Below are 21,954 nucleotides of genomic sequence, written 5' to 3' on the forward strand. Positions count from 1 at the left end.
AGTTTACTTATGAAATCTCAGGGCAACTCTTTGTTTTCCAAATAAAAAGGTCGAAGCTGTGAGAAGTGACTTCCCCAAGATTATACGGCCAGTAGTTGATAGAGCCAGGACTAGAATCCTGATCTAATTTACCCCAAAGCTCATTAGCAACTGCTAGCCCTACTGCCTGTGAGGGAGCTAGCAGATGCACCCAGCCTGGGATTCTCTATTTCTGAGATCTCTTTCAATATTTCAAAGACCAATATTTCCAGTCAGGAATAACACAGCTGCACAGTTTATGGGTTAATAAGTGTGTTATTAGGAACTGGGGCTTCAGCCAGGAAAACAGTCTTTTTAAAGCATTTACAGTCTAGAAATTATACATTGTGATTTGGGTGAGACGCAGGATTTAGTGGTCTCTAACTGGCTTTGGTGTTAGACACACATGTAGTTGGTTGAATTCTAGCTTCCCCTCTTTTCAGGTATCTGAATGTCACCTTGCATCAGTCCTATCATCTATCTGAGCCTCAGTTTCCCCATTTGTAAATTGGGGACAATACATCCACCTTGCCGAAGGGATTGGATATAGTGTATGTAATGTACTTCCTATGAATTTAAGATAGGTACTCAAAAATGGCAGTTATTTTCTTAAAGCCTCAGTCTGCATTGGAACCAGTTCTCAAGAGCCAATTCTGATGAGTGTCTTCACAGCAGGACTTAAGCCCTGATGAATTAATTTGTCTGAAGCCAACATTGTCTTTTCATTTCATCTTGATAAGCTAATTTTGGGGGGTCTATAATTCAATGGTTATCAATTGAACAAGGGTGGTATTTGCTATTCTGTTCTGTATAGTTGTGTACATTGTCAGTATCCTAATAGTTATCAAGCTTTGACTACAGGAAAGTCCATTTGGTCTCTTAAAAGATGCACTGAATCTCTTCAATTCCTTTTTCATTCTGATTCAATAAAATGGTTCACTCTAGAAAAGCTGTATAGACATAGTTCAAGTCAGATATTTGCAATATGTTGTATATAACAATTGAGCTCAAACTACCTGAATTTCAAGGACATATTTATGGGGATACACTATAGCAATGAAATAATGAAATAAATGTACACATATGATTATCATATACATGTGATAGATATACATATGTATATACTTAATCTATTTAAAAGATTATACTATAATATAAATATCTTAAAGTAGATTAAAATAACATAATAAAAACTATCAGATAATAAAATTTTAATACCTGCAAGGAGTTTCTTCAGACTGACTTCAGACTGAGTTTGTTTTCATTTTTTTTTTTTTTTTTTAAATTTGAGATGAAGTATCCTTCTGTCACCCAGGCTGGAGTGCAATGGTGAGATCTCGGCTCACTGCAACCTCTGCCTCCTAGGTTTAAGCGATTCTGCCTCAACTTCCCAAGTAGCTGGGACTACAGGTGTGTGCCACCATGCCTGGCTAATTTTTGTATTTTTTTAGTAGAGACGTGGTTTTGCTATGTTGGCCAGGCTGGTCTCGAAATCCTCAGGTGATCCACCCGCCTCAGCTTCCCAAAGTGCTGGGATTACAGGTGTGAGCCACTGCACCTAGCCTGTTTTCATCTCTTATATATGCTAGTGACTTACTTTCTATAAGGTATCCATTTTGAATTTTTTTTTTTTTTGGTAGGGATTAGTTTGTAATAAGCCATCTATACCAGTATTATTTTCAGAATAATTGACCAGAACTTGGGGATACAAGCTAATGTTGAAAAAGGGATCTAACCCCCAACTTCTGGTCAAACTATAGTTTGTTCAAATGTCACACTTTTTTTTTTTTTTCCTTTTTTAAGATGGTGTCTCATTCTGCATCCCAGGCTGGAGTGCAGTGCTGCAATTATAGCTCACAGTAGCCTCCACCTGCTGGGCTCAAGTGGCCCTCCCACCTCTGCCTGTCAAGTAGCTGGGACCACAGTCATGCACCACAATGCCTGGCTAATATTTTTGATTTTTGTAGTGATGAGGTCTCCCCATTTTGCTCAGGCTGGTTTCAAACTCCTGAACTCAAGCAGTCCTCCCTCCTTGGCCTCCCAAAGTGCTGGGATTACAGGCCTGAGGCACTGCACCCAACCTCAAATGTCACATCTTTAACAAAATTTTCACCATCCTCTCTTTCTCCAATTACTCATGCTCAGAATTGTGTGAAGCCTTTATCACAATTTATCATATTTAATTGATTTTGAATATTTAACTGGAATTCAGTGTAGATGGTGTTTTTAAATTAAAATATAATTCACATACAGTAAAATTCACCTTTTAAAGTATACAATTTGGCTGTGTGCAGTGGTTCAGACCTTTAATCCCAGCACTTTGGGAGGCCAAAGTGGGCAGATCACTTGAGCTCAGGAGTTCAAGACCAGTCTGGCCAACATGGCAAAACCCCATCTTTACCAAAAATATAAAAAATTAGCTGGATGTGGTGGCAGAGGCCTGTGGTCCCAGCTCCTTGGGAGGCAGAAGTGTGAGGATAGCTTGAGCCTAGGAGGCAGAGGCTGCAGTGAGCCGATATCATGCCATTGCACTCCAGCCTGGGTGACAGAGTGACACTCCCTCTCAAAATAAGCAAATAAATAGTATAGAATTCAATGGGTTTTAGTATATTCACAAAGTTGTGCAACCATTAGTGCTAATTCCAGAACATTTTTATCATTGAAAAATAAATTCCATATCCATTAGCAGTCACTTCCAATTCCTCACTCCCCTCTACCTCCTGGAAACCACTATTCTACTTTCTGTCTGTATGGATTTGCCTGAAATGCAATGTAATTTCATCACATTTCATGTAAATGTAATCATACAACAGGTGGCCTTTTTGTATGTGGCTTTTTATGTCCGAACAATATTTCATTGTACAGTTATACCATGTTTCTTAACCATTCATCAGCTGATGGTCATTGGGTTATTACAATACTTTTTGGCTATTATGAATATTGCTGCTGTGAACATTTGTGCACACGTTTTTATGTGTATCCAATTATTTAGGCTCACAGTATTTAGGAGTGGTGTTTTGCTACTACGCTGACTGGGGTTAAGACCAGGCTCTGCTATTTAGTAGATGTGTGACCTTGGGCAAGCTACTTAACTTCTCTGTGCCTCAAGCTCATCTACAAACAGTGACTATGTTATCCACCTCTTAGTGATTTTTGAATCTTAAAAGAGTTAACGTATGGGACGTACTTAGATCCGGGTTTGCTACATGGTTAGCAAACATGGTAAGCATGCGACATGGACATGCTTACATGGTCCAAGTAAAATTTATCTATTAGTATTATTTTAATATTTTAGGACTTTAATAAAAGGGCTCATCTTCATTGTACCTTTGAAACCCCAAATCCTAAACTTTTTTTTTTTTGTTAATTAGAAAAACGAAATAAATATTCAGAATCGTCTGGTATTCTGGGTGTCCTAATTTCAGACAAGCACATTTTGAGATTGAGTGAGAGATGGTAAAGGTGTAAACTGCAAAGAGGCTTGTCTTCACCAATTTACCTTTCCTAATGCAGCAACTTATAACACCTATTCGCTTGCAACTATTTAGTATAATTTGGGAGGTATTCTTGTAATTAATAATATATTATTTAATAACATGTATATAGAGCTGAGTGGTGACTTGACTCCTGCTACTGTAAAGCTAGGGAATAGCGGCTTTTCACAGCAACTGTGCAATTGGTTTAGGCAAGACCCAGGTCGATTTTGATTGGCTTGCCCAGTGGAAATGCTCTCCGCCTGAGCTACTACTGGCCAATATGGCTCCACAATTGGCTCTCCCGGAAGCCGACAGACACGTGGCTACCGCAGGCCGACCCGAACGTGGGAGGACTTAGTTCTGCCTACCGCGAGAGGGCGCCGGCGGTTCCTCACTGCTAAAATCACATTTCCCATAAAGCCCCCGAGCCACCAATCAACTGGCTGTCTTCATACCGCTTTCAAAGTCGGCGGGCCCCTTGCCCAATAGCAAGGAAGGTACCGCCACCATCTCGAAGATTGATGGAAATATTAACCAACCACATCTCAGGCCTCTGCTATCTCCGCCTCTCTTGTTGGGGATTGACGATTTTTCTAGCCAATAAGGGACGCTGGGTCGGCGGGTGGATGAACGCGGCCCTCTGTAATGGCGGAGCGTGGCGGGGACGGGGGCGACGGTGAGCGATTCAACCCGGGGGAGCTCAGGTAAGGGACGCTGTCCTCCCTCACATCTCTGCTCACGAGAGCCCCAGGGGCTAGACCTGCCATGTGGAGATCCGGGGCGGACGGTGGGTAGCGGAGCCGCGGCCGCCCTGGGCCAGGACCGCATGGGGCTTAAGAAGGGGGAAGGGGAAGGTGGCTTGAATGAGAGCCGGGCCCGGGCTGGGCCAGGGCCTCCTGCGGGTTCTTCGCCTGCTTCCTAGTGCTTTCTTGGGGCTCCGCCGCCCCTCGCGGCCTGCGGCCAGCCGGCCGGGCCCGGTGCTCCCGCCTTTGGGCCCCGCCTCAGCCGCGTGTCGCCTCCGTCTCGGCCGACCAGTCTGTCTCCCGGCCGCGTTCCGCTGCGGGCCTGGTTTTCCCCATCGACGTCCCTGCACTTCGCAGTTACTTCCCTTGTACCGCTCGCCACTTCTGGCTAAGCCTACTCCACGCCCTCCCCGGCCATTTGGGCTGCCCACGTTTGCCCTTTCATTTCATCCCCCTCATCGCTTGCCTTTCTTAACTTTAGTGGCTTTTCTTCCTTTTTTCATCCCTTTATTCCTTATTATTCTGTAGTAGTGAGTAACAACAACAGTAGCAACCGCTTATTAGGCACTTACCGTGTGCCAGTAAACCCTTTACTTAGGTTTGTCTCGTTTAATCCTCACGACCACCTTTTGGAGTAGTTGCTATTAACATTTTGCAGTCCACAGACCAGAGGCATCTTCAGTTGTTACTCGCCCATCTTACGGGTGAGATAACAGCCTCGTGGAGGTTGAGTCAGTAGAATAAGATTGCATAGGCGGATTTGTGGCTCCAGGAAGTGGCTTGAACTCAGGCAGTCAGGTTTCAGAGCCTGCAATCCCGATTGGCATTCTATTTGTCTACTACTCGTGCCATTTCCCTGACCAGTGCAGTGACCTTTTTTCCCCTGGAACCTCAATGCCTGTGAATTTGTAATTAAAATTTGGTAAAATAAGAGTGACCTGGAGAAATCTTTTGGTCAGTGGTTTTTGAGGAAAAGAGTAATGTATTATGCTTTATGTGTATATGGTACTTTTTTTTTTTTTTCTGTATGGGAGAAATGGCATTTCGGATGTTCAGCTCCTATTCTGAATTGTGCTGTTGTCAACATTTGAAAATGAAAAAGGGCAGTGTAGATTATGAGGACTCTTGATACTGTCTAGAGCTTAAGATGAAATTGTGTAAGGAAATGGGTATTGTTATTCAAGGTTTTAGAAGAGGAAAATGCCTTTCAGGTTCTGCATGGCCACACACACAAATCCCTACCTTGGCAGAAATTAAATTTTGTCTTATTTCAGAGACGCATCTGAAATCCTTTAAACTCCTAATGTATACAGTATTAATGAGTGATCAAGGTGAATTGTCAGGATCTTCCAATATTAGCTATGCCAAGCTTATTCTTGATTTCGATCTTAAAGGGAGGTTATTTAGCTAGTTTCAGATGGATTTATTAGGGAACATTCTTTTGCATTTTAGAAAGTATCTTTCTAAAGCTTTTAAAAACATCCTTATTAATAAAGCCGTTTAGACTTTATTAATGTTGCACAACTGATTTGAATAGGGCTTTAATTTGCAAATGAATGTGCCCTGTTGCAAATATTTTATACCGTAGCCTCTTGGATTGGAACTTGCTTGCAGAGCATACTGTACAGATCTTTATTTTAGCATTTGTTATGAAATTAGGTGTGTATGTGGCCTCTTTGATGGCAGAAGTTGGGGCTTAATTTTTGCATTGTATTTGTATCCTGAATGTACTTCATGGTGTGTCTGTTATAACCTCCTGACAAATGAGATATTCTGTAGTTATGTTGTAAATAAATGAAGATAGGAGATTTAAAGATACTTCACTTACTGGGCCAACATTTATTGTGTACTACGTGACAGTTGCTGGCAGTAGTTCCCTGAACCAGACCAAAAAAAGACGTTTGTCCTGCAGGAGCTTCCAGCTTAAGTAAGAGCCATCTAAATTGTAAATGAAATCAACCACATCAGATGATTAAATCTGCCTGTAAGTGTGAAGTGACTTACACAAGGTCGCTGGTAGTTGGCAGGGTCTGGACTAAACCTCAGGTCTCCTCAATCACAGTTTATAGAATCTGCCCCTCATATGTCAGTAGCATCTTTTTATTTCTTGCCCCTCCAATTAAAGTATTGTCTTTAGCATTGGGGAGATTGCATATCTGGATAGAGTACTTCTGTTATAGAAAAATACCTTATGTTTGTATTTCTGTGATCTTGTGAAATATTTTTGTTATTTTTATTCATGCAAGTAGGCTTTTGTTATTCAGAAAGGTTGTAAGTGGTAGGAATATAAACCACAATAGATGGAAAATTTATAGACATTCCAAATGCCATTAAAGTAACTTTCAGAGTCATTTGTGTAGATCCTTTCCCTAGGGCCTTTGTTTACCTATCAATACTTAAGATACTTGCAATCTAAATTTTCTTATCTATAAAATGAGAATAAGAATATTCTGGTGTTATCACTGACTAGCTGCCTTAAGAAAATTATTTTTCTGTGCTGTCATTTCCTCTGTAAAAATGGTGCCAAACTTACCTTATTGGGCTGTAGTGAGGATTAAGAGTTAATATGGGTAATGTCTGTGTAACCATACTGGTATATAGGAACTTTACTATCATTATTAAAACAATAATGTGTTTTAATGTGTTGCAACAGTATACTAAAGGGAACTATATACTAGTGGCTAAAGATAATTCAGAAGTAAATGGGAGATTTCTTCATAGCATTTATCATAATTGAAAACTCAAATTGAGAATAATGAGCCTGAGAGGGCCTGGAGAGGCTAGAAGTGGGAAAGCAGTTTGAGCTGACATTTAAACTTGAGGCTGAATAATGAGACGGAGCTAGTTATGTGAAAATCTGGGGAAGAACATGCCAGGCAAAGAGAACAGGTGCAGAGGCTTCAAAGTAATAAACTTGAAATATTTAAAGGAAAAGACTAGAATTTGTGGAAAGGTTAATGTGGGCCAGGTAATACAGGGCCTGATAATAATTATAGTAATAATAGCTAACATTACTAATATTAATACTATTTAACACTTCCCAGTACTATTACTGTACTAATGTTACAGAAACAGTAATAATAGCTAATAACTTAGATAGCACTAAGTGCTAAGCACTATTCCAAGTACTTTATTAGCTCATTTAATCCTCACTGCAGGTTCTGGTGAGGTGGTTGTGATGAAGCAGTATGATATGAAGAGCCCAGCCCATGTTCTGTGCGTAATTAACATCAGAAAATGGCAACTTTAGGCTATTCAAAAAAGGAAATTATGTGAATTTTGTCACCATTTTAGTGGCAGACTTTTGAAAACCATCCCAAATTAATAGTGAAATGCCTTTTACAGATAAACACTGCTAGGTTTTGTGGGGGAATGAAAGTAATGATAGTTGAAGTAGTTTACTATGTACCAGGTACCACTCTAAATGTTTCACTGGGATTATCTCATTGAACAGAGATATACCTTTTCTGTTCCTCACTCATTCACATCTGAGGAAACTCAAGACTCAGAAATTACGTAACTAGCCTGACAACAAAAGATAGAGTCCTAACAGAGCTTTTTTATGGTTCTGGATCTTAAATACTTAACTTCAAGCTGTAACCAGGAAGTATGAAATTGTACAGAAATGAATACTGTAGACTTTTTGAAAAAGAGGAGAGGCAGATGGAAAGAAAATCTAAGAGTAGGGTACGTTATTAACTCTCAAGCCTGAAACAGTGTCTTTCCTTGGTGGTCAACTTTTTTTTTTGCCCTGAAAGATTGGACATTCCTTCAGTAACAGTGGCCTCTGTCTTTTGGGGATGCATATAATTTGAAAAAGACCTTTTGACTATTTTGATGCAATCCATATTCTGTCTTTTTTTTTTAGACAATGTCTTGCTCTGTCTCCCAGGCTGCAGTGCAGTAGTGTGATCTTGCCTTACTGCAACCACCACCTCTCAGGTTCCTGCTGTTCTCCTGTCTCAGCCTCCCGAGTAGCTGGGATTACAGGCAGGTGCCACCACATCCAGCTAATTTTTGTATTTTCAGTAGAGAGGGTTTCACCATGTTGGCCAGGATGGTCTCAAACTCCTAACCTCAGGTGATCCACCCACCTTGGCCTCCCAAAGTGCTAGGCGTGAGCCACCGGGTGGCATCCGGCCCACATTCCTTTTTAACTCATATTTTCTAACCTTTGGATTGTAGGATCATTTGCAAATTTGATGAAATGTACTTGGTATAGTAGTTCTGGACTTGTTTACAATCCTGGTGTAATCCTTGTTATGCCAGGATTGTAAACAAGTCCAGAAGGCAAATTAGTTTTTTTTTTTAATTTTTAAATTTTTTTTGAGACTTGATTCTTGCTCTGTTGCCCACGCTGAAATGCGGTGGTGCAATCTTGACTCACTGCAACCTCTGCCTCCCGAGTTTGAGTGATTTTCATGCCTCAACCTCTCAAGTAGCTGGGGCTGCAGGCGTGCACCACCACGCTTGGTGAATTTTTGTATTTTTAATAGAGGCAGGGTTTTGCCATGTTGGCCAGGCTGGTCTCGAACTCCTGGCTTCAAGTGATCTACCCACCTCTGCCTCCCAAAGTGCTGAGATTACAGGCATGAGCCGCTGCTCCTGGCCTAAATTGGTTCTTTATTAGGATTTTTTTGGTGTGTCTCAGAATTGAACTATGATGTGGTAAATTTAGAGAAAGTTCAAAGGGTAATCTATAAGCAGAGGGTTGAAAAATGTCAGAAAGTTGAAAGAGCCTGGTAAGGAGAGACTATAAGAATGATTTTTTTCAAATATGTAAAGAATATAAATGTTAATTCCTCTCTTGAGGACAGAAATGTAGATTTTTTATGTATAATGTAGATGTATAATAGCTACTGGGAATACCATGATAGGTAGTCAGTTTGGGTACAGTATCACCTAGGTATTCAGTGGTTCATGCAGCAAATACTGATATTAATATTTATTGAGCCCTGTTATGTACAAATCTGTGTGCTAGGGATACAAGAGTGAACAGAATTCCTACTCTGAAAGGGGCATTTGCCTGTGTTTGAATCCTCTATTTTGTTTATTTATTTATTTTTGAGACAGACCCTTGCTCTGTTGCCCAGACTGGAGTGCATTGGCACAATCTCAGCTCACTGTGACCTCCACCTCCCGGGCTCAAGCGATTCTCCTGCCTCAACCTCCCAAGTAGCTGAGATTACAGGCGTGCACTACCATGCCCAGCTATTTTTTTTGTATTTTTAGTAGAGATGGGTTTTCACCATGTTGGCCAGGTTGATCTCGAATTCCTGACTTTGAATGATCTGCCTGCCTTGGCCACCAAAGTGCTGGGTTTACAGGCACAAACCACCATGGGCCACCTGAATCCTGGCTTTAATACTGAACCAATTGTTTGGCCTTGGACAAGTGACTTCTTTGCTTTAGTTCTTTATCTGTAAACTGAGATTAATAGTATCCATCGGGTTGTTTTGATGATTAAAAGACTTAATATTTGAAAAGAGCTTAGAGTCAGCACTGCCTTGCTCATAGTAAGCACTTTTAAGAGTTAATAATTCTCTTACAAAAGCACTTGGGGGAAGAGATAGATAATACTATCTCATGTGATATTACTTATTTGCTTAAATGCTGTGGAGAAAATACATAGGGTGTTGAGAGTGAGAGGTGGTGAGGTAGTGTGCCCTACAGGGAAAGGCTTTCCCTTTAGATAGAGACTACTGATCATGTCCTAAGTTACCCCCTGCCCCCTTTAAAAGGTTTGGAAGTAATTTCAAACTTACAAAATGTCGCAAAAATAAAGCTAGAGTGTATTCAATGTTAATATTTTACCTTTTCTGCTTTATTATTTGTGTGCACACATGCCTCCTCTTTGTTATTCTGAACTGCGAGGGTAAGGTGTACCTATGGCTTTTTACCCCTCAATACTTCAGTATTTTCTAAGAATAGAGATACTATTTTACTTAACTACAGCCTAATTATCAGCTTCATAAATTTGTAATAATACTTTAATCTGTTGTACATATTCCAGTGTTGTCAGTTGATCTGGTAATGCCCTGTATGGCGTTTCCTCCTGTTATTACAGAATTCAATCTAGAGTTAAAATTGTGTTGTTATTGGCCGAGCGTGGTGGATCATGCATGCAATCTCAGTACTTTGGGAGGCCGAGATGTGCAGATCGCCTGAGGTCGGGAGTTCGAGACCAGCCTTGCCAACATGGTGAAACTCTGTCTCTTAGAGACCAGCCTTGCCAACATGGTGAAACTCTGTCTCTTATAAAAAAAAAAAAATTGTGTTATTGTATCTCTTTAAACTTCTTTAATCTGGAGCATTTCCACGCATTTCTTTGTCTTTTATGGATAACACTGACATTTCTGAAGAATACACATCCCCCTTTTAATAGAAAGAACATTCCTTCTGGCTGGGCGCTGTGGCTCATGCCTGTAATCCCAGCACTTTGGGAGGCGAAGGAGGGCAGATCAGGAGATCAAGACCATTGCCAACATGGTGAAACCCTGTCTCTACTAAAATGCAAAAAAAAAAAAAAAAATTAGGCGGGCATGGTGGCGCACGCCTGTAGTCCCATCTAGTTGGAAGAAGAATAGCTTGAACCCTGGAGGCGGAGGTTGCAGCGAGCCCAGATTGCACCACTGCACTCTAGCCTGGCAACAGAGTGAGACTTGGTCTCGAAAAAAAAAGAAAAGAAAAGAAAGAACATTCCTTATTCTTATTCTGAGTTTGTCTGATATTTTCCTCATTATTAGATTGAGGTTATACATTTTTGGCTGGAATAGGTGATGTTGTATCCCTCTCAGTCACACATTATTTGTCCTTCTTAGATGATAATTAGTTTTGATCACTGGGTCCAGGTATTACCCAATTTCCTTATTACCTAGAGTGTTTTGTTTTGTTCATCCTTTCTTGCAACTTTAAGCAGCATGTGGGTAAATACTTTAAGATCATCCAGATAACCCCCTTGTCTAAATTTTTGCCTAGACTCGGCATCCCTTGATCATTCATCCAGACTAGATCATCCATTGACGTAAGTTTTTTTTTTTTTTTTCCCTGAAATGGGGCCTTGCTCTGTGACCCAGGCTGGAGTGCAGTGGCATGATCTTGGCTCATCGCAACCTCCATCTCATGGGTTCAAGTGATTCTCCTGCCTCAGCCTCCCCAGTAGCAGGAAGTACAGGCGTGCGCCTCCATACCTGGCTAATTTTTGTGTTTTTAATAGAGATGGGGATTCACCATGTTGGCCAGGTTGGTCTTGAACTCCTGACCTCAGGTGATCCTCCCTCGGCCTCCCAAAGTGCTGGATTACAGGTATGAGCCACTGCACCCGGCCCATTGATGTAGTTTTTATCATGATGGTTGCAAAATGATGATTTTCCAACTCCAGTTAGACTTAAGAACCTTTTAAATTTGATGTAATTAGAGATCAGTAGCTACATTTTTGTAATTTTAAGAAAGAAAAATTTATTCCTTGCTCTCCCACGTAGGATGGCCCAACAGCAGGCCTTGAGGTTCCGAGGTCCGGCTCCCCCACCAAATGCAGTGATGCGAGGCCCACCACCTCTGATGCGACCTCCTCCACCTTTTGGTATGATGCGAGGCCCTCCACCACCACCACGGCCCCCCTTTGGACGTCCTCCTTTTGATCCTAATATGCCGCCAATGCCTCCTCCAGGAGGGATACCTCCACCTATGGGCCCTCCACACCTCCAGGTAAAGAATGTAGAGGTTGCCATTTCTTTGTTGGCATCATTATCAATATTATATATGGGTTTTGACTTAAAAACTTATATTCTTAAATAGTTTCAGTTTGTAGGAAAATGGGAGCTAAAGAGAAGATCCATATATTAATATGTTTCTTCCAAATTAGTGGTAGCAGTAATTACTAAGGAAATTCACAATAGAACTTTAAATGGTGATAGAGAAGTATATGTATAAAACCAGGAGTCAATAGTTTTTACTTACCTTTAGCTCTGTGAATTGGCTTTAGTAATACATCTTCTTTGTGGGAAATGAAGTTTGAAATCTTAAGATATTTTTGAGTGGAGAAAATTTGTTTTCAATGATATATGTTGCCAGCAAGACTAAAAATATATGTATATATATTCCTGAGTAGTTATTGTCCCCAGGAAAGTGACAGCAAACACATTTTATAAGCACAGTTGAATTTTTTTTTCTCCCCTGTGGGGAAAAGTAGGGTTATCTTACTATTTTTGAGAAAGATTTATTAGGGGATTTCTTTAAATAAAAACACTTGTGGTATTTTAACCTGTGGCATATATCCCTCTCCATTGTATCCAGACTTGCTGTCTGAAGTGAGGTCATGAAGGTATCAACTCTCGAATGTCTCATTTTGGGATTGTATTTTTTTTATTTGAGTATGTATCTATGTTTTCTTAGTTTAGCCTGTATAATTCTGAAACCAAATAAATATAGTGGTATCATCTGCCTTCTGTTAGCTTAGACAGTGAAGAATGAATTATACTAAAAATAGAAGAAGACAATGATGTGCCATTTAAATGATGTTAACTCTGTTTAGATAGGATTGTGGTTATGAAACAGACAGGTTTTAATACTTTGCTGAATAATTTTATGGCCTTCCAAATAACGAATAGCCTCTCCTTCCTTTAAACACATTGTTAAATGGTTTTATATTTGCTTCAAGGTTAGAATAAGAAATAGCTTTTTAACTTATTCTGGTATAATCTTTAACATGTGAATTTGTTCTAATTTGTGCCTTTAAGAGTTAAACCTACTTCTGGAGTATTATAAAATGTAATGAACTAATGTAACCCTCTCATTGAAATATATCAAATGTTGTGCTGAGATACTTTCTAATGTTGTCATGCCTTTCTCGGTCTTGAATAATTGTGTGGCTTTACTTTTTATTAAGTCCAAGTGATTTTCAGCCAAAGGCTCATGAAACATTTGGGATAGATATTTTATGTAACTTAGATCTGGTGTGCTGACGCCTGAAAGATACTCAACTGATACTGAAAGATTGGAGTATGGGAAAGAAATGTTTAGGAAAGTAAAGTACAGCTTCACATTATTAGCATAGTTTGAGTTCTATTATCCAGATTAAGGTGCTTTTGATAATTGAATTTTAATGTTACTTATAGATTATAGAGGAAATCTTTTAAATCCCTGCTCAAAATGTTTTTATAATGTCATAGTGTCAATTTTTTAATTTTGAAACTCATTTTTATGTGCAGTGAAAACTTGTTCTTGAAGGATTCTTCAAGAAGCTGTGGAGACAGTGATGTGCCTGGTATTAAAACAGTATATAAAAATCAATTTTTTAAAAAAAAGTAATCCAGCGCCGTGTGTGTGAAAAGCAGAACATATAGAAAGGGGAGAGCAAAATTCAGTGACGGTGTTATAACCCACAGTTGACCACTATTAGTAGTTTGATGTGTTTCTTTCTAGTTCGGTAATTTTTGTTGCAGACATTTTGCTTCTACGACAGGTGAATGTATTTGAATAGACTATAAAACTAGTTTCTCTTACAGTGTTTTACTTTTGAGTAGAATTCAGTAATAATTTGGAGGAAAAGTAATTAAAGTGACTGTTACTGTCCTTGTGAATTAACAGAGACCACCTTTCATGCCTCCACCCATGAGTTCCATGCCTCCTCCTCCGGGTATGATGTTTCCACCAGGAATGCCTCCTGTGACTGCTCCTGGTACTCCAGCACTACCTCCTACGGAGGAGATATGGGTTGAAAATAAAACTCCAGATGGAAAGGTAAATTATAAAATATAATTTAAGTTGTCATTTTTTTGACAGAGGAGTAAAAAAGAGTTCTGGCAGATTGAGATCAGTGATATTGTCAATTAAGAATGAGCCTTGGGTAAGCAGGGAAATGGGGTAAGACTCCAGGAGAAGCTGACTGGATTCGATTTTTGTGCAGCAGATATAAGGTTGCCTGGAGTGCTAACACACATTTACCTGTGATTCTGGAAGCTTCTGGTCACTTTGGTACCATCTGCCTAGCACATACTAAATTTCAGGCTCCTAGAAGGAAAGCAGGTGTTCAGCATATACTGCATTGTTTGCATAACTGGTTTAGGCACATCGAGCCATTCTTATCAGTAAGGGAATGTCAACCCTCCTGAAATCCAAGTTCTCAGACTACAGATAAGGGCCAGCGGGGCTTTCTACGGATAGCTGTCTCAGGTCTGTTACGTTAAATTTCTGCATATAACATGGGTTTTCCTTTGGGTGTTAAAAATACAATGTGCTCATTGTAGAAAATTGGGCTGTGGGGTGGAATTACTTATTTTGTTTTGTTTTGTTTTGTTTTTGTTTTTTGAGATGAAGTTTTACTCTGTTGCCCAGGCTAGAGTGCAGTAGTGCGATGTTGGTTCACTGCAGCCTCTACCTCCTGGGTTCAAGCAATTCTCCTGCCTCAGCCTCCTGAGTACCTGGGGTTACAGGCACCTGCCATCATGCCTGGCTAATTTTTGTAATTTTAATAGAGACAGGGTTTCACCATGTTGGCCAGGTTGGTCTCAAACTCTTAACCTCAGGTGATCCCACCCACTTCGGCCTCCCAGAGTACTGCTGGGATTACAGGCGTGAGCAACTGTGCCTGGCCCTAAGTTATTTTATTTTTTATTTTTTTATTTTTGAGATGGCTTCTTGTGCTGTCACCCAGCCTGGAGTGCAGTGGTGCGATCTTGGCTCACTGCAACCTCTGCCTCTTGGGTTCAAGCAATTCTCCTTCCTCAGTCTCCCGAGTAGCTGGGATTATAGGCGCCCACCATCACGTCTAGCTAAATTTTTGTATTTTTAGTAGAGACGAGGTTTTACCATGTTGGCTAGGTTGGTCTCGAACTCCTGACCTCAGGTAATCTGCTTGCTTCAGCCTCCCAAAGTGCTGAGATTACAGACGTGAGCCACTGCACCTGGCTATTTTTTATTTTTGAGATGGAGTCTCTGTTGCCTAGCCTGGAGTGCAGTGGTGCGATCTTGGCGCATGGCAACCTCCACCTCCTGGGTTCAAGTGATTCTTTTGCCTCAGCTTCCCGAGTAGCTGGGATTACAGGTGCCTGCCACCACACCTGGCTAATTTTTAAATATTTTTAGTAGAGACAGGGTTTCAACATGTTGGCCAGGCTGGTCTCAAACTCCTGACCTCAAGTGGTCCACCTGCCTCTGCCTCCTAAAGTGCTGGGATTACAGGCATGAGCCACCATGCCTGGCCCTATGTTATTTTTAAACAGCTTTAAAGATAAAATATGGTTCCATTATTGTTTTTAATAATAATTGACAGATTTTATGATAACCATTGATTTTTTGCTTCCACTGCAGGTTTATTATTATAATGCTCGGACACGTGAATCTGCATGGACCAAGCCAGATGGAGTTAAGGTTATTCAGCAATCAGAACTGACACCTATGCTTGCAGCCCAGGCCCAGGTTCAGGCTCAGGCCCAGGCGCAGGCCCAGGCCCAGGCACAGGCCCAGGCCCAGGCGCAGGCTCAGGCGCAGGCGCAGGCTCAGGCGCAGGCGCAGGCCCAGGCCCAGGCGCAGGCCCAGGCCCAGGCACAAGCTCAGGCTCAGGCACAAGCTCAGGCCCAGGCCCAGGCTCAGGTCCAGGCCCAGGTCCAGGCACAAGTACAAGCACAAGCAGTTGGAGCTTCCACCCCTACGACCAGTAGCCCAGCACCTGCAGTATCCACTTCAACGTCGTCATCCACCCCTTCCTCTACCACTTCTACCACAACAACTGCTACTTCAGTTGCGCAGACAGTATCAAGTGAGTACCACCCAGCATGTGTTTTTATATAGGGGCTAGAGAGGTGAACCAGTAGGGGACTACATTTCATATTGATCCCAGTGTTTCTGGTATTATCCTTTAATACCAGAATTATTTAAAGTACATTTTTGGCACTAAAACTTTTGGGTTAGAGAAAAACAGGAATTTATATTAATAGGAGAAAGTATTTGCCCAGTTGCAATTCATGAAGCTAAGTTGAGAAAGTGTAGAGTTAGCTGTTCCGCTTGGCCAATAGTAATGCCGGGCATTGTGGGCTTGCAAAATAAGTGTACGTCTTGGTCCCTACCTTACAGAGTTTCCAGTGTTCCTAATTGAGGAGGCAAGAGTAACACATGTGAAACAATTAGATATTGGTGTGCAAAACTATACAGTGAAAAAGATGTAAGAATTTGGGAAGTGGAGAAACGAGTGGGTGGACTATATGGGTATTTATCATGAAGGAAACAGAGTAGGGTTTAAGTAGGTTCACAGGTAAGGAAAGGATTTTCAGATAGGAGAAGCAACATGAATAAAGGTTAGGAAAATGATAAGTGTAGTTTATGGGGTTTTTAGGAAACTTCTGAGGTGAGAGGGTTTTATTTTGAAGGGTCTTAAGAACTAGGCAAATAGGTAAGACAGGTACCGGGGGTCTGTATAAATGCAGTATTTTGCAAGTTTTTTTGGTGTTGGTTTTTTGGGTGGTGATGAAATCAGGGAGGTTTATTAGGAACTTCTCAGTAATCTCTTTTAGAGTAGTTTCTAGACTGGGATGCGAGTAGGTAAATTGAGGAGTTGCCATAGAAGGCAGCAGTCAGAAAGGCAGGAGAATTTTCAGGTATAAACTCACAGAGGCTCAAAGAATAGATCTTTTCTGAAAAGGTGAGAGTTGATTAATAGCAGATTTCAGGGATGAAGAGAGGGACACAGCTGTTAATTGGCTTAAAAGATTGTCATTAATATGAAAATATTGCTTTCTTTTTGGGAGGTTTCTTTCTTTTTTTCTTTTTGTATTAATATACGGATATTACTCCTCACTCTGCAGGTTGAGACTAAGTCCAAAAGTACTTAAATAATGATTTTTAAAAATTGGATTATTTGTTATGAGACTTGTCTGAAGATACACAGCTGTTCCTACAGTTTGATTATAATTTGTATTATTTTACTACCAGGATAATTGATAAGAATCAAGAAAAAAATGTGGGTTTTTTTTGTGATTACTTCAGGGACTTGGGAATTATTAGTGTGTAAGAAATACGTATAAGAGAGAAATTAATTCACATTGGCTTCAAATTTGAATTTATTTTATTGATAAAAAACAACTGAAGAAGTTAAGTAAGGTACATATAATACGGGGATAGCCTTTAAAGATCCTGTCAATGGTTTTTAGATAGTTTGTGGGGGAAATGTACTGAACAGGAAAATGTGAATAGTGTTTTACAAGTCTTTGCTTTTGTAGCTAAGGTGAATTTTGATATGAAAGTATAACAGTCATACTAGCTAGTTTGTTAAGGGTCTTTACCTTTTTACAGGCTTAGTGCCTCCCAAACCTCTGGCAACGCAGGAGACTACCAGTTTTTATGGGGGACCTGTGGCAGTAATGGGAGAAGGGGATTAATAAAAGCAATGTAGTTTTATGTGGAGGGTCTGTGTTGCTTAAATTGTCTTTCCTGCGTTCTTAGAAAGGAGAAATAGTAGTACTTCATTTTGTTTTAAGAAAAGTGATTAGCTAGATAATTTAACCATACTATATGTAGTCCATTTCTGTTTTCAGAGTGGTGTGTCAGTAAGCTCATAGCTGTCTTCTGTCCTGTTTGTCAGTTTTGCTTTATTCCTCAGTGATTGGAGGACTTTATTCCCAGAAATATAAAATAGCAAAATCATATTCTTTTTACTGCTTTTAAACATCAATTTTGATGTTGTCTACGTATTCCAGTGTCTGTTTTTATTTTACTTGATTCAGTATCATAAAGCGTTGTCATACTGCAGTCTTAATATTTCTCCGTTTATTATATATAGTCACTTGTCTTTTTTAGTTAAGATCTGAGACTGGGTTAGTATATTTTGAGGCCTAGTGCTTCACTAGTCGCTTTAGCAAATGAAGTTAGTAGGAATTTACCCACTGAAGTCTTAGATACCATTCTCCCAGTTTCCCATTATTTTATTGCTTTTGTTCTTTTCCTGTCATGACTCATGGCTACTAATCAAATTCAGAAAATGCTGTGCTGGAAAGTAAGAGAAATGGGTTGAAGAAATATTTTTTTGTCATCTCCATTTGTGTTCTTTTCCACTTGAAATTTGATGCCCTTATTTATTTTCCTGACTATAGTAGTTTGGATCACAATTTTAGCAATTATCTGAATACTATAATAATATTTAAGTTTTAATTTTCTGAACTACAATATAGATCTGTGGGGTAAATGGGACTAAAAATTAAGAATATATTTTAATCCCAGTTGAGCATAAACTCAGTTTGTGCAAATTTGTGAAAAATGATGAAGAAATCCTACTTCTCAGGGAAGTTGGGAACAATGACTAGATACGTTTTCAGCCATTATAGTGGATTACAAATGCTAAATGGTATATGTATGGGACTGGGCAAATGTTGCATGTACTTTGTATTTTTCACACTGTTATAAAATTATATTAATATGATACTGTACCCTAAGGCTAGGTCTATGCTAGACCAACAATTCATTCCTGGGCCCCTGAAGATACTTGTTTGGCCCTGCTGTCTATTTAGCCAAGGTGAGTCCCTCATTAACAAGTATGAAATTGCTCACATCTTCCCAGCCTAAGTGAGTTTTTCATTATTAGAAGCTAGAAAAAAATACTGACAGATTTTGTTGTCAGTTGGATTATTGGGTGGTTTGTATTAAACAGTGTGCTTTTGTTTAGAACAAAATTGGTATAAAGATTGGGAAAGCACTGTTTTCATTTTATTTCATTTGACAAATTCATTCTTAGTCCAATACAGGTAGACATTTTTTTCTTTACATCAAAAAAAGATGAAGTATTTGTTACCAATGAATTACCAAAATGAATTTTATTTTGGAACTAGACGGGTTATGAATAAATAACAAAATTGTTTTGTAACGTGAGAATTGAAACTTTTTGGAAAGTATAAAATAAGGATTTTAGTTTTTAGTTTGATTTTAAATGCAATTGCTAGGGATGGAATGTTTTATTTTCGATATTTAAAAATAATGTGTTAGCAGACCCCAAATGATCCGGAATTTCAGATTTTCCTGGTCTCTCACAATGGAAACCTCAGTTTTTTCATTTTTTAAAAATAATGAGAGAAACCTGAGTTGTTTTTGATTCCATTCATTCATATCCAGTTAGTCATTAGTTATTTGCTTATCTTTTTCTATTCTTTTCTTCCTATGCATCTGTGAGGTTAATTCATCAAATGAAACCTGTTTATTACTCTTCCATACAGGAACCTTTAGTTTTCTATATACCCCATTTACCTTCACGAAGTCACACAAATAATGCGAATGCATTCTTATAAAAAGTTCAAAGTCTAACAAAACATATATATTAATAGTAAAATGTGAAAGAGGCATATTAATGTATTTTAGCTTGTATTCTCCTAGATCACATTAAAATGTGAAAGAGGCATATTAATAGTAAAATGTGAAAGAGGCATGTTAATGTATTTTAGCTTGTATTCTCCTAGATCATTTTCTCTATATTACTTCAGTTCTGCCCTTTTCCTACCCAGTTAAGGGCATACACCTTAGCCTTTTGTTCAAGGCTAATTTCTGCTTCTGGCCCACCTTTCCAGCCACACATGGTTTTGTTGGTATGCCTACTGTTTCACTCATTAACTGCTTGCCTTCAGTTTTCTAAACAATTCCTTTTTGTTCTTTACTCTTTGCCTTTATTCATACTTTTCTCACTAGTTTATTTTTTTCTTCTTCCCCCCTCCTGCTATTTTCCTTGTTGAAATCTTAATTTTTCAAGGCTCAGCATCCCAATATAATTTCTATACCCTCTCACAGTTAGAAATGTTCTTTGGGTCTTGATTTATACTGCTATATGTTTATCACATTTTACTTTGTAAATTTCATTTAACTATTTTCAAGCTTCTCGAAGATGAGACCTTTTGACAGATTTCTTGCAGTGCATAGAATGGTCCCTTAAATAGTTAAATTACTGAATGCGTGAATGAATGAATATAGTAAAATGATTTATGAAGGAGTGATACATGTTTTTGTTTTATCTTTTATCAGCACCCACAACACAAGATCAGACCCCAAGTTCTGCTGTTTCAGTTGCCACGCCTACAGTTAGTGTTTCAACTCCTGCTCCTACAGCTACACCTGTGCAAACTGTTCCCCAGCCGCACCCTCAGACGTTACCTCCTGCTGTTCCTCATTCAGTACCTCAGCCAACAACAGCAATACCTGCTTTTCCACCAGTAATGGTACCTCCGTTTCGTGTTCCCCTTCCTGGCATGCCAATTCCACTTCCAGGTAAACCAACAGATTATAATAGTCTTTCCAGCTATGTTTTCATATTGTCAGTTAGTTTGTTTTCATGTGTCTGTTGCGTTTGAAATTTGCCTTGAATCTCACCTGTTTGAAACGTTTTTGAAAGATTCATGGCTAACTGCAATATTTTCTCTTAAGTTTTGGTAAATGTCCTTTTTTTGTCGTTGTTTACATGTCCTAAAATTAGAGCCACATTTAAAGCTACACTTATTTTGAATAATGCCCTCAACGAGTTAAAAATGATCATCTTTTCATGTAAATAATGTTCTAAATGCAATATTTTTGAAGGGTTAAGTCTATGAAGTTGAGAAATCACGTCACAGCTTACACAAGTTGGGTGATTTATGTACAGTGCACTGTTGTAAGCACGTTACATGCATTAACTGCTTTAATTTTCACAACCATCTTATGAGATAGGTACACAGACAGGTTAAATTACTTGCCCAACATCACATAGCTAATAAGTGATGATGCTGAGATTTGAGCCTGTGCCCTCCACATCCAGAGAGTAAGCTATTAATAACTATGCTTAGTTATTAAGGAAAAGCTAAGAAATTTTAAGAATTTAAGAAAATATGAGTGACTTAACTATAAAACAATTCATGTAAAACAGGAACTAGAAGGTTCCCTTGTAACAGTTATGAAGTAAAGCATAATGTGCATAATTTAAAAGTTTAAATTGTTATGGTGAATTAATGTGTTATATTGTCTTAAGAGACGTCATTAAAACTTCTGAGAAAGAATTAAGAAATATTGTGGAGTGGAACTCTTACCACAGGGTTTAAAAATGATAGTGTTGGGCATTCCAAATTTGAATGCATTAGTTTTTGTCAAACACATTTAATCCTTGATCCATGGTTCATTCTCCTTGTGTTATAGTTGAAAGTTTTGGTACCTTAGAGAGGTCAGGTTCACAGGGCTAGTTTGTGGCAAAGGCGAATAGAACTTAGGTGCCTTATCTCTTAAGTTCACATTCCACCCACTTATTGCTACTTTTTTATACTTGTTTCTGTGTAAGAATAGAGTTGTGATACATCTGTTTCTTAGATTTGCATACATCTTAATTATCACTATTGCACTGGTTGTCTTTTTCTTTGTGACCACTCTGAAAAGGACACCTTCAGATATACCTTGTCAAGAAAGAAACTAAACATTTCAGGTATTTTTTTGATTTGGAAAACCTTTTATACATTGTTGATGTAGTGTTAGATAATTAAATGCCCATTATGTGGTGTTTAAGAAATTCAAATCGTTTACAAAGAAGAAAACAAAAGATGTTTTTTCTACTGTTAGGGATTATCCCTTTTCTAGATTAAATTTAAGACAAGCAGCTGGATACTTTTCTCTATATGTAATTTTTCTGGGAAAACTAAATGATAGATGGAGAATAGCTTGATATTTGTCACAACCTCTTTTTGTAATTTTGGTCTGCTTTAGGGTTAAGGACAGTATTAAGACCAGAT

The 21,954-nt window shown here is 39.1% G+C and overlaps 1 protein-coding gene across 3 annotated transcripts in view; it reads left to right on the plus strand.

Annotated features, from left to right (window-relative positions):
• The first annotated feature begins 3,908 nt into the window (after positions 1-3,908).
• The window catches only part of TCERG1 (transcription elongation regulator 1), a 64,296-nt gene continuing 46,250 nt past the window's right edge, over positions 3,909-21,954 (plus strand). For 2 of the 3 annotated variants that reach the window (XM_025387993.1, XM_025387994.1), the window contains exons 1-5: positions 4,101-4,198; positions 11,719-11,944; positions 13,826-13,978; positions 15,548-15,995; positions 20,231-20,473. In XM_025387993.1, coding sequence (XP_025243778.1) covers positions 4,140-4,198; positions 11,719-11,944; positions 13,826-13,978; positions 15,548-15,995; positions 20,231-20,473 — 1,129 coding nt within the window. In that variant the 5' untranslated portion in view covers positions 4,101-4,139. Of the gene's footprint in view, positions 4,199-11,718; positions 11,945-13,825; positions 13,979-15,547; positions 15,996-20,230; positions 20,474-21,954 lie in introns of all 3 variants that reach the window. The other variant, XM_025387992.1, reaches the window with a different exon arrangement.

Source organism: Theropithecus gelada, chromosome 6, assembly GCF_003255815.1.
Source record: "Theropithecus gelada isolate Dixy chromosome 6, Tgel_1.0, whole genome shotgun sequence".
Lineage (NCBI taxonomy): Eukaryota > Metazoa > Chordata > Mammalia > Primates > Cercopithecidae > Theropithecus > Theropithecus gelada.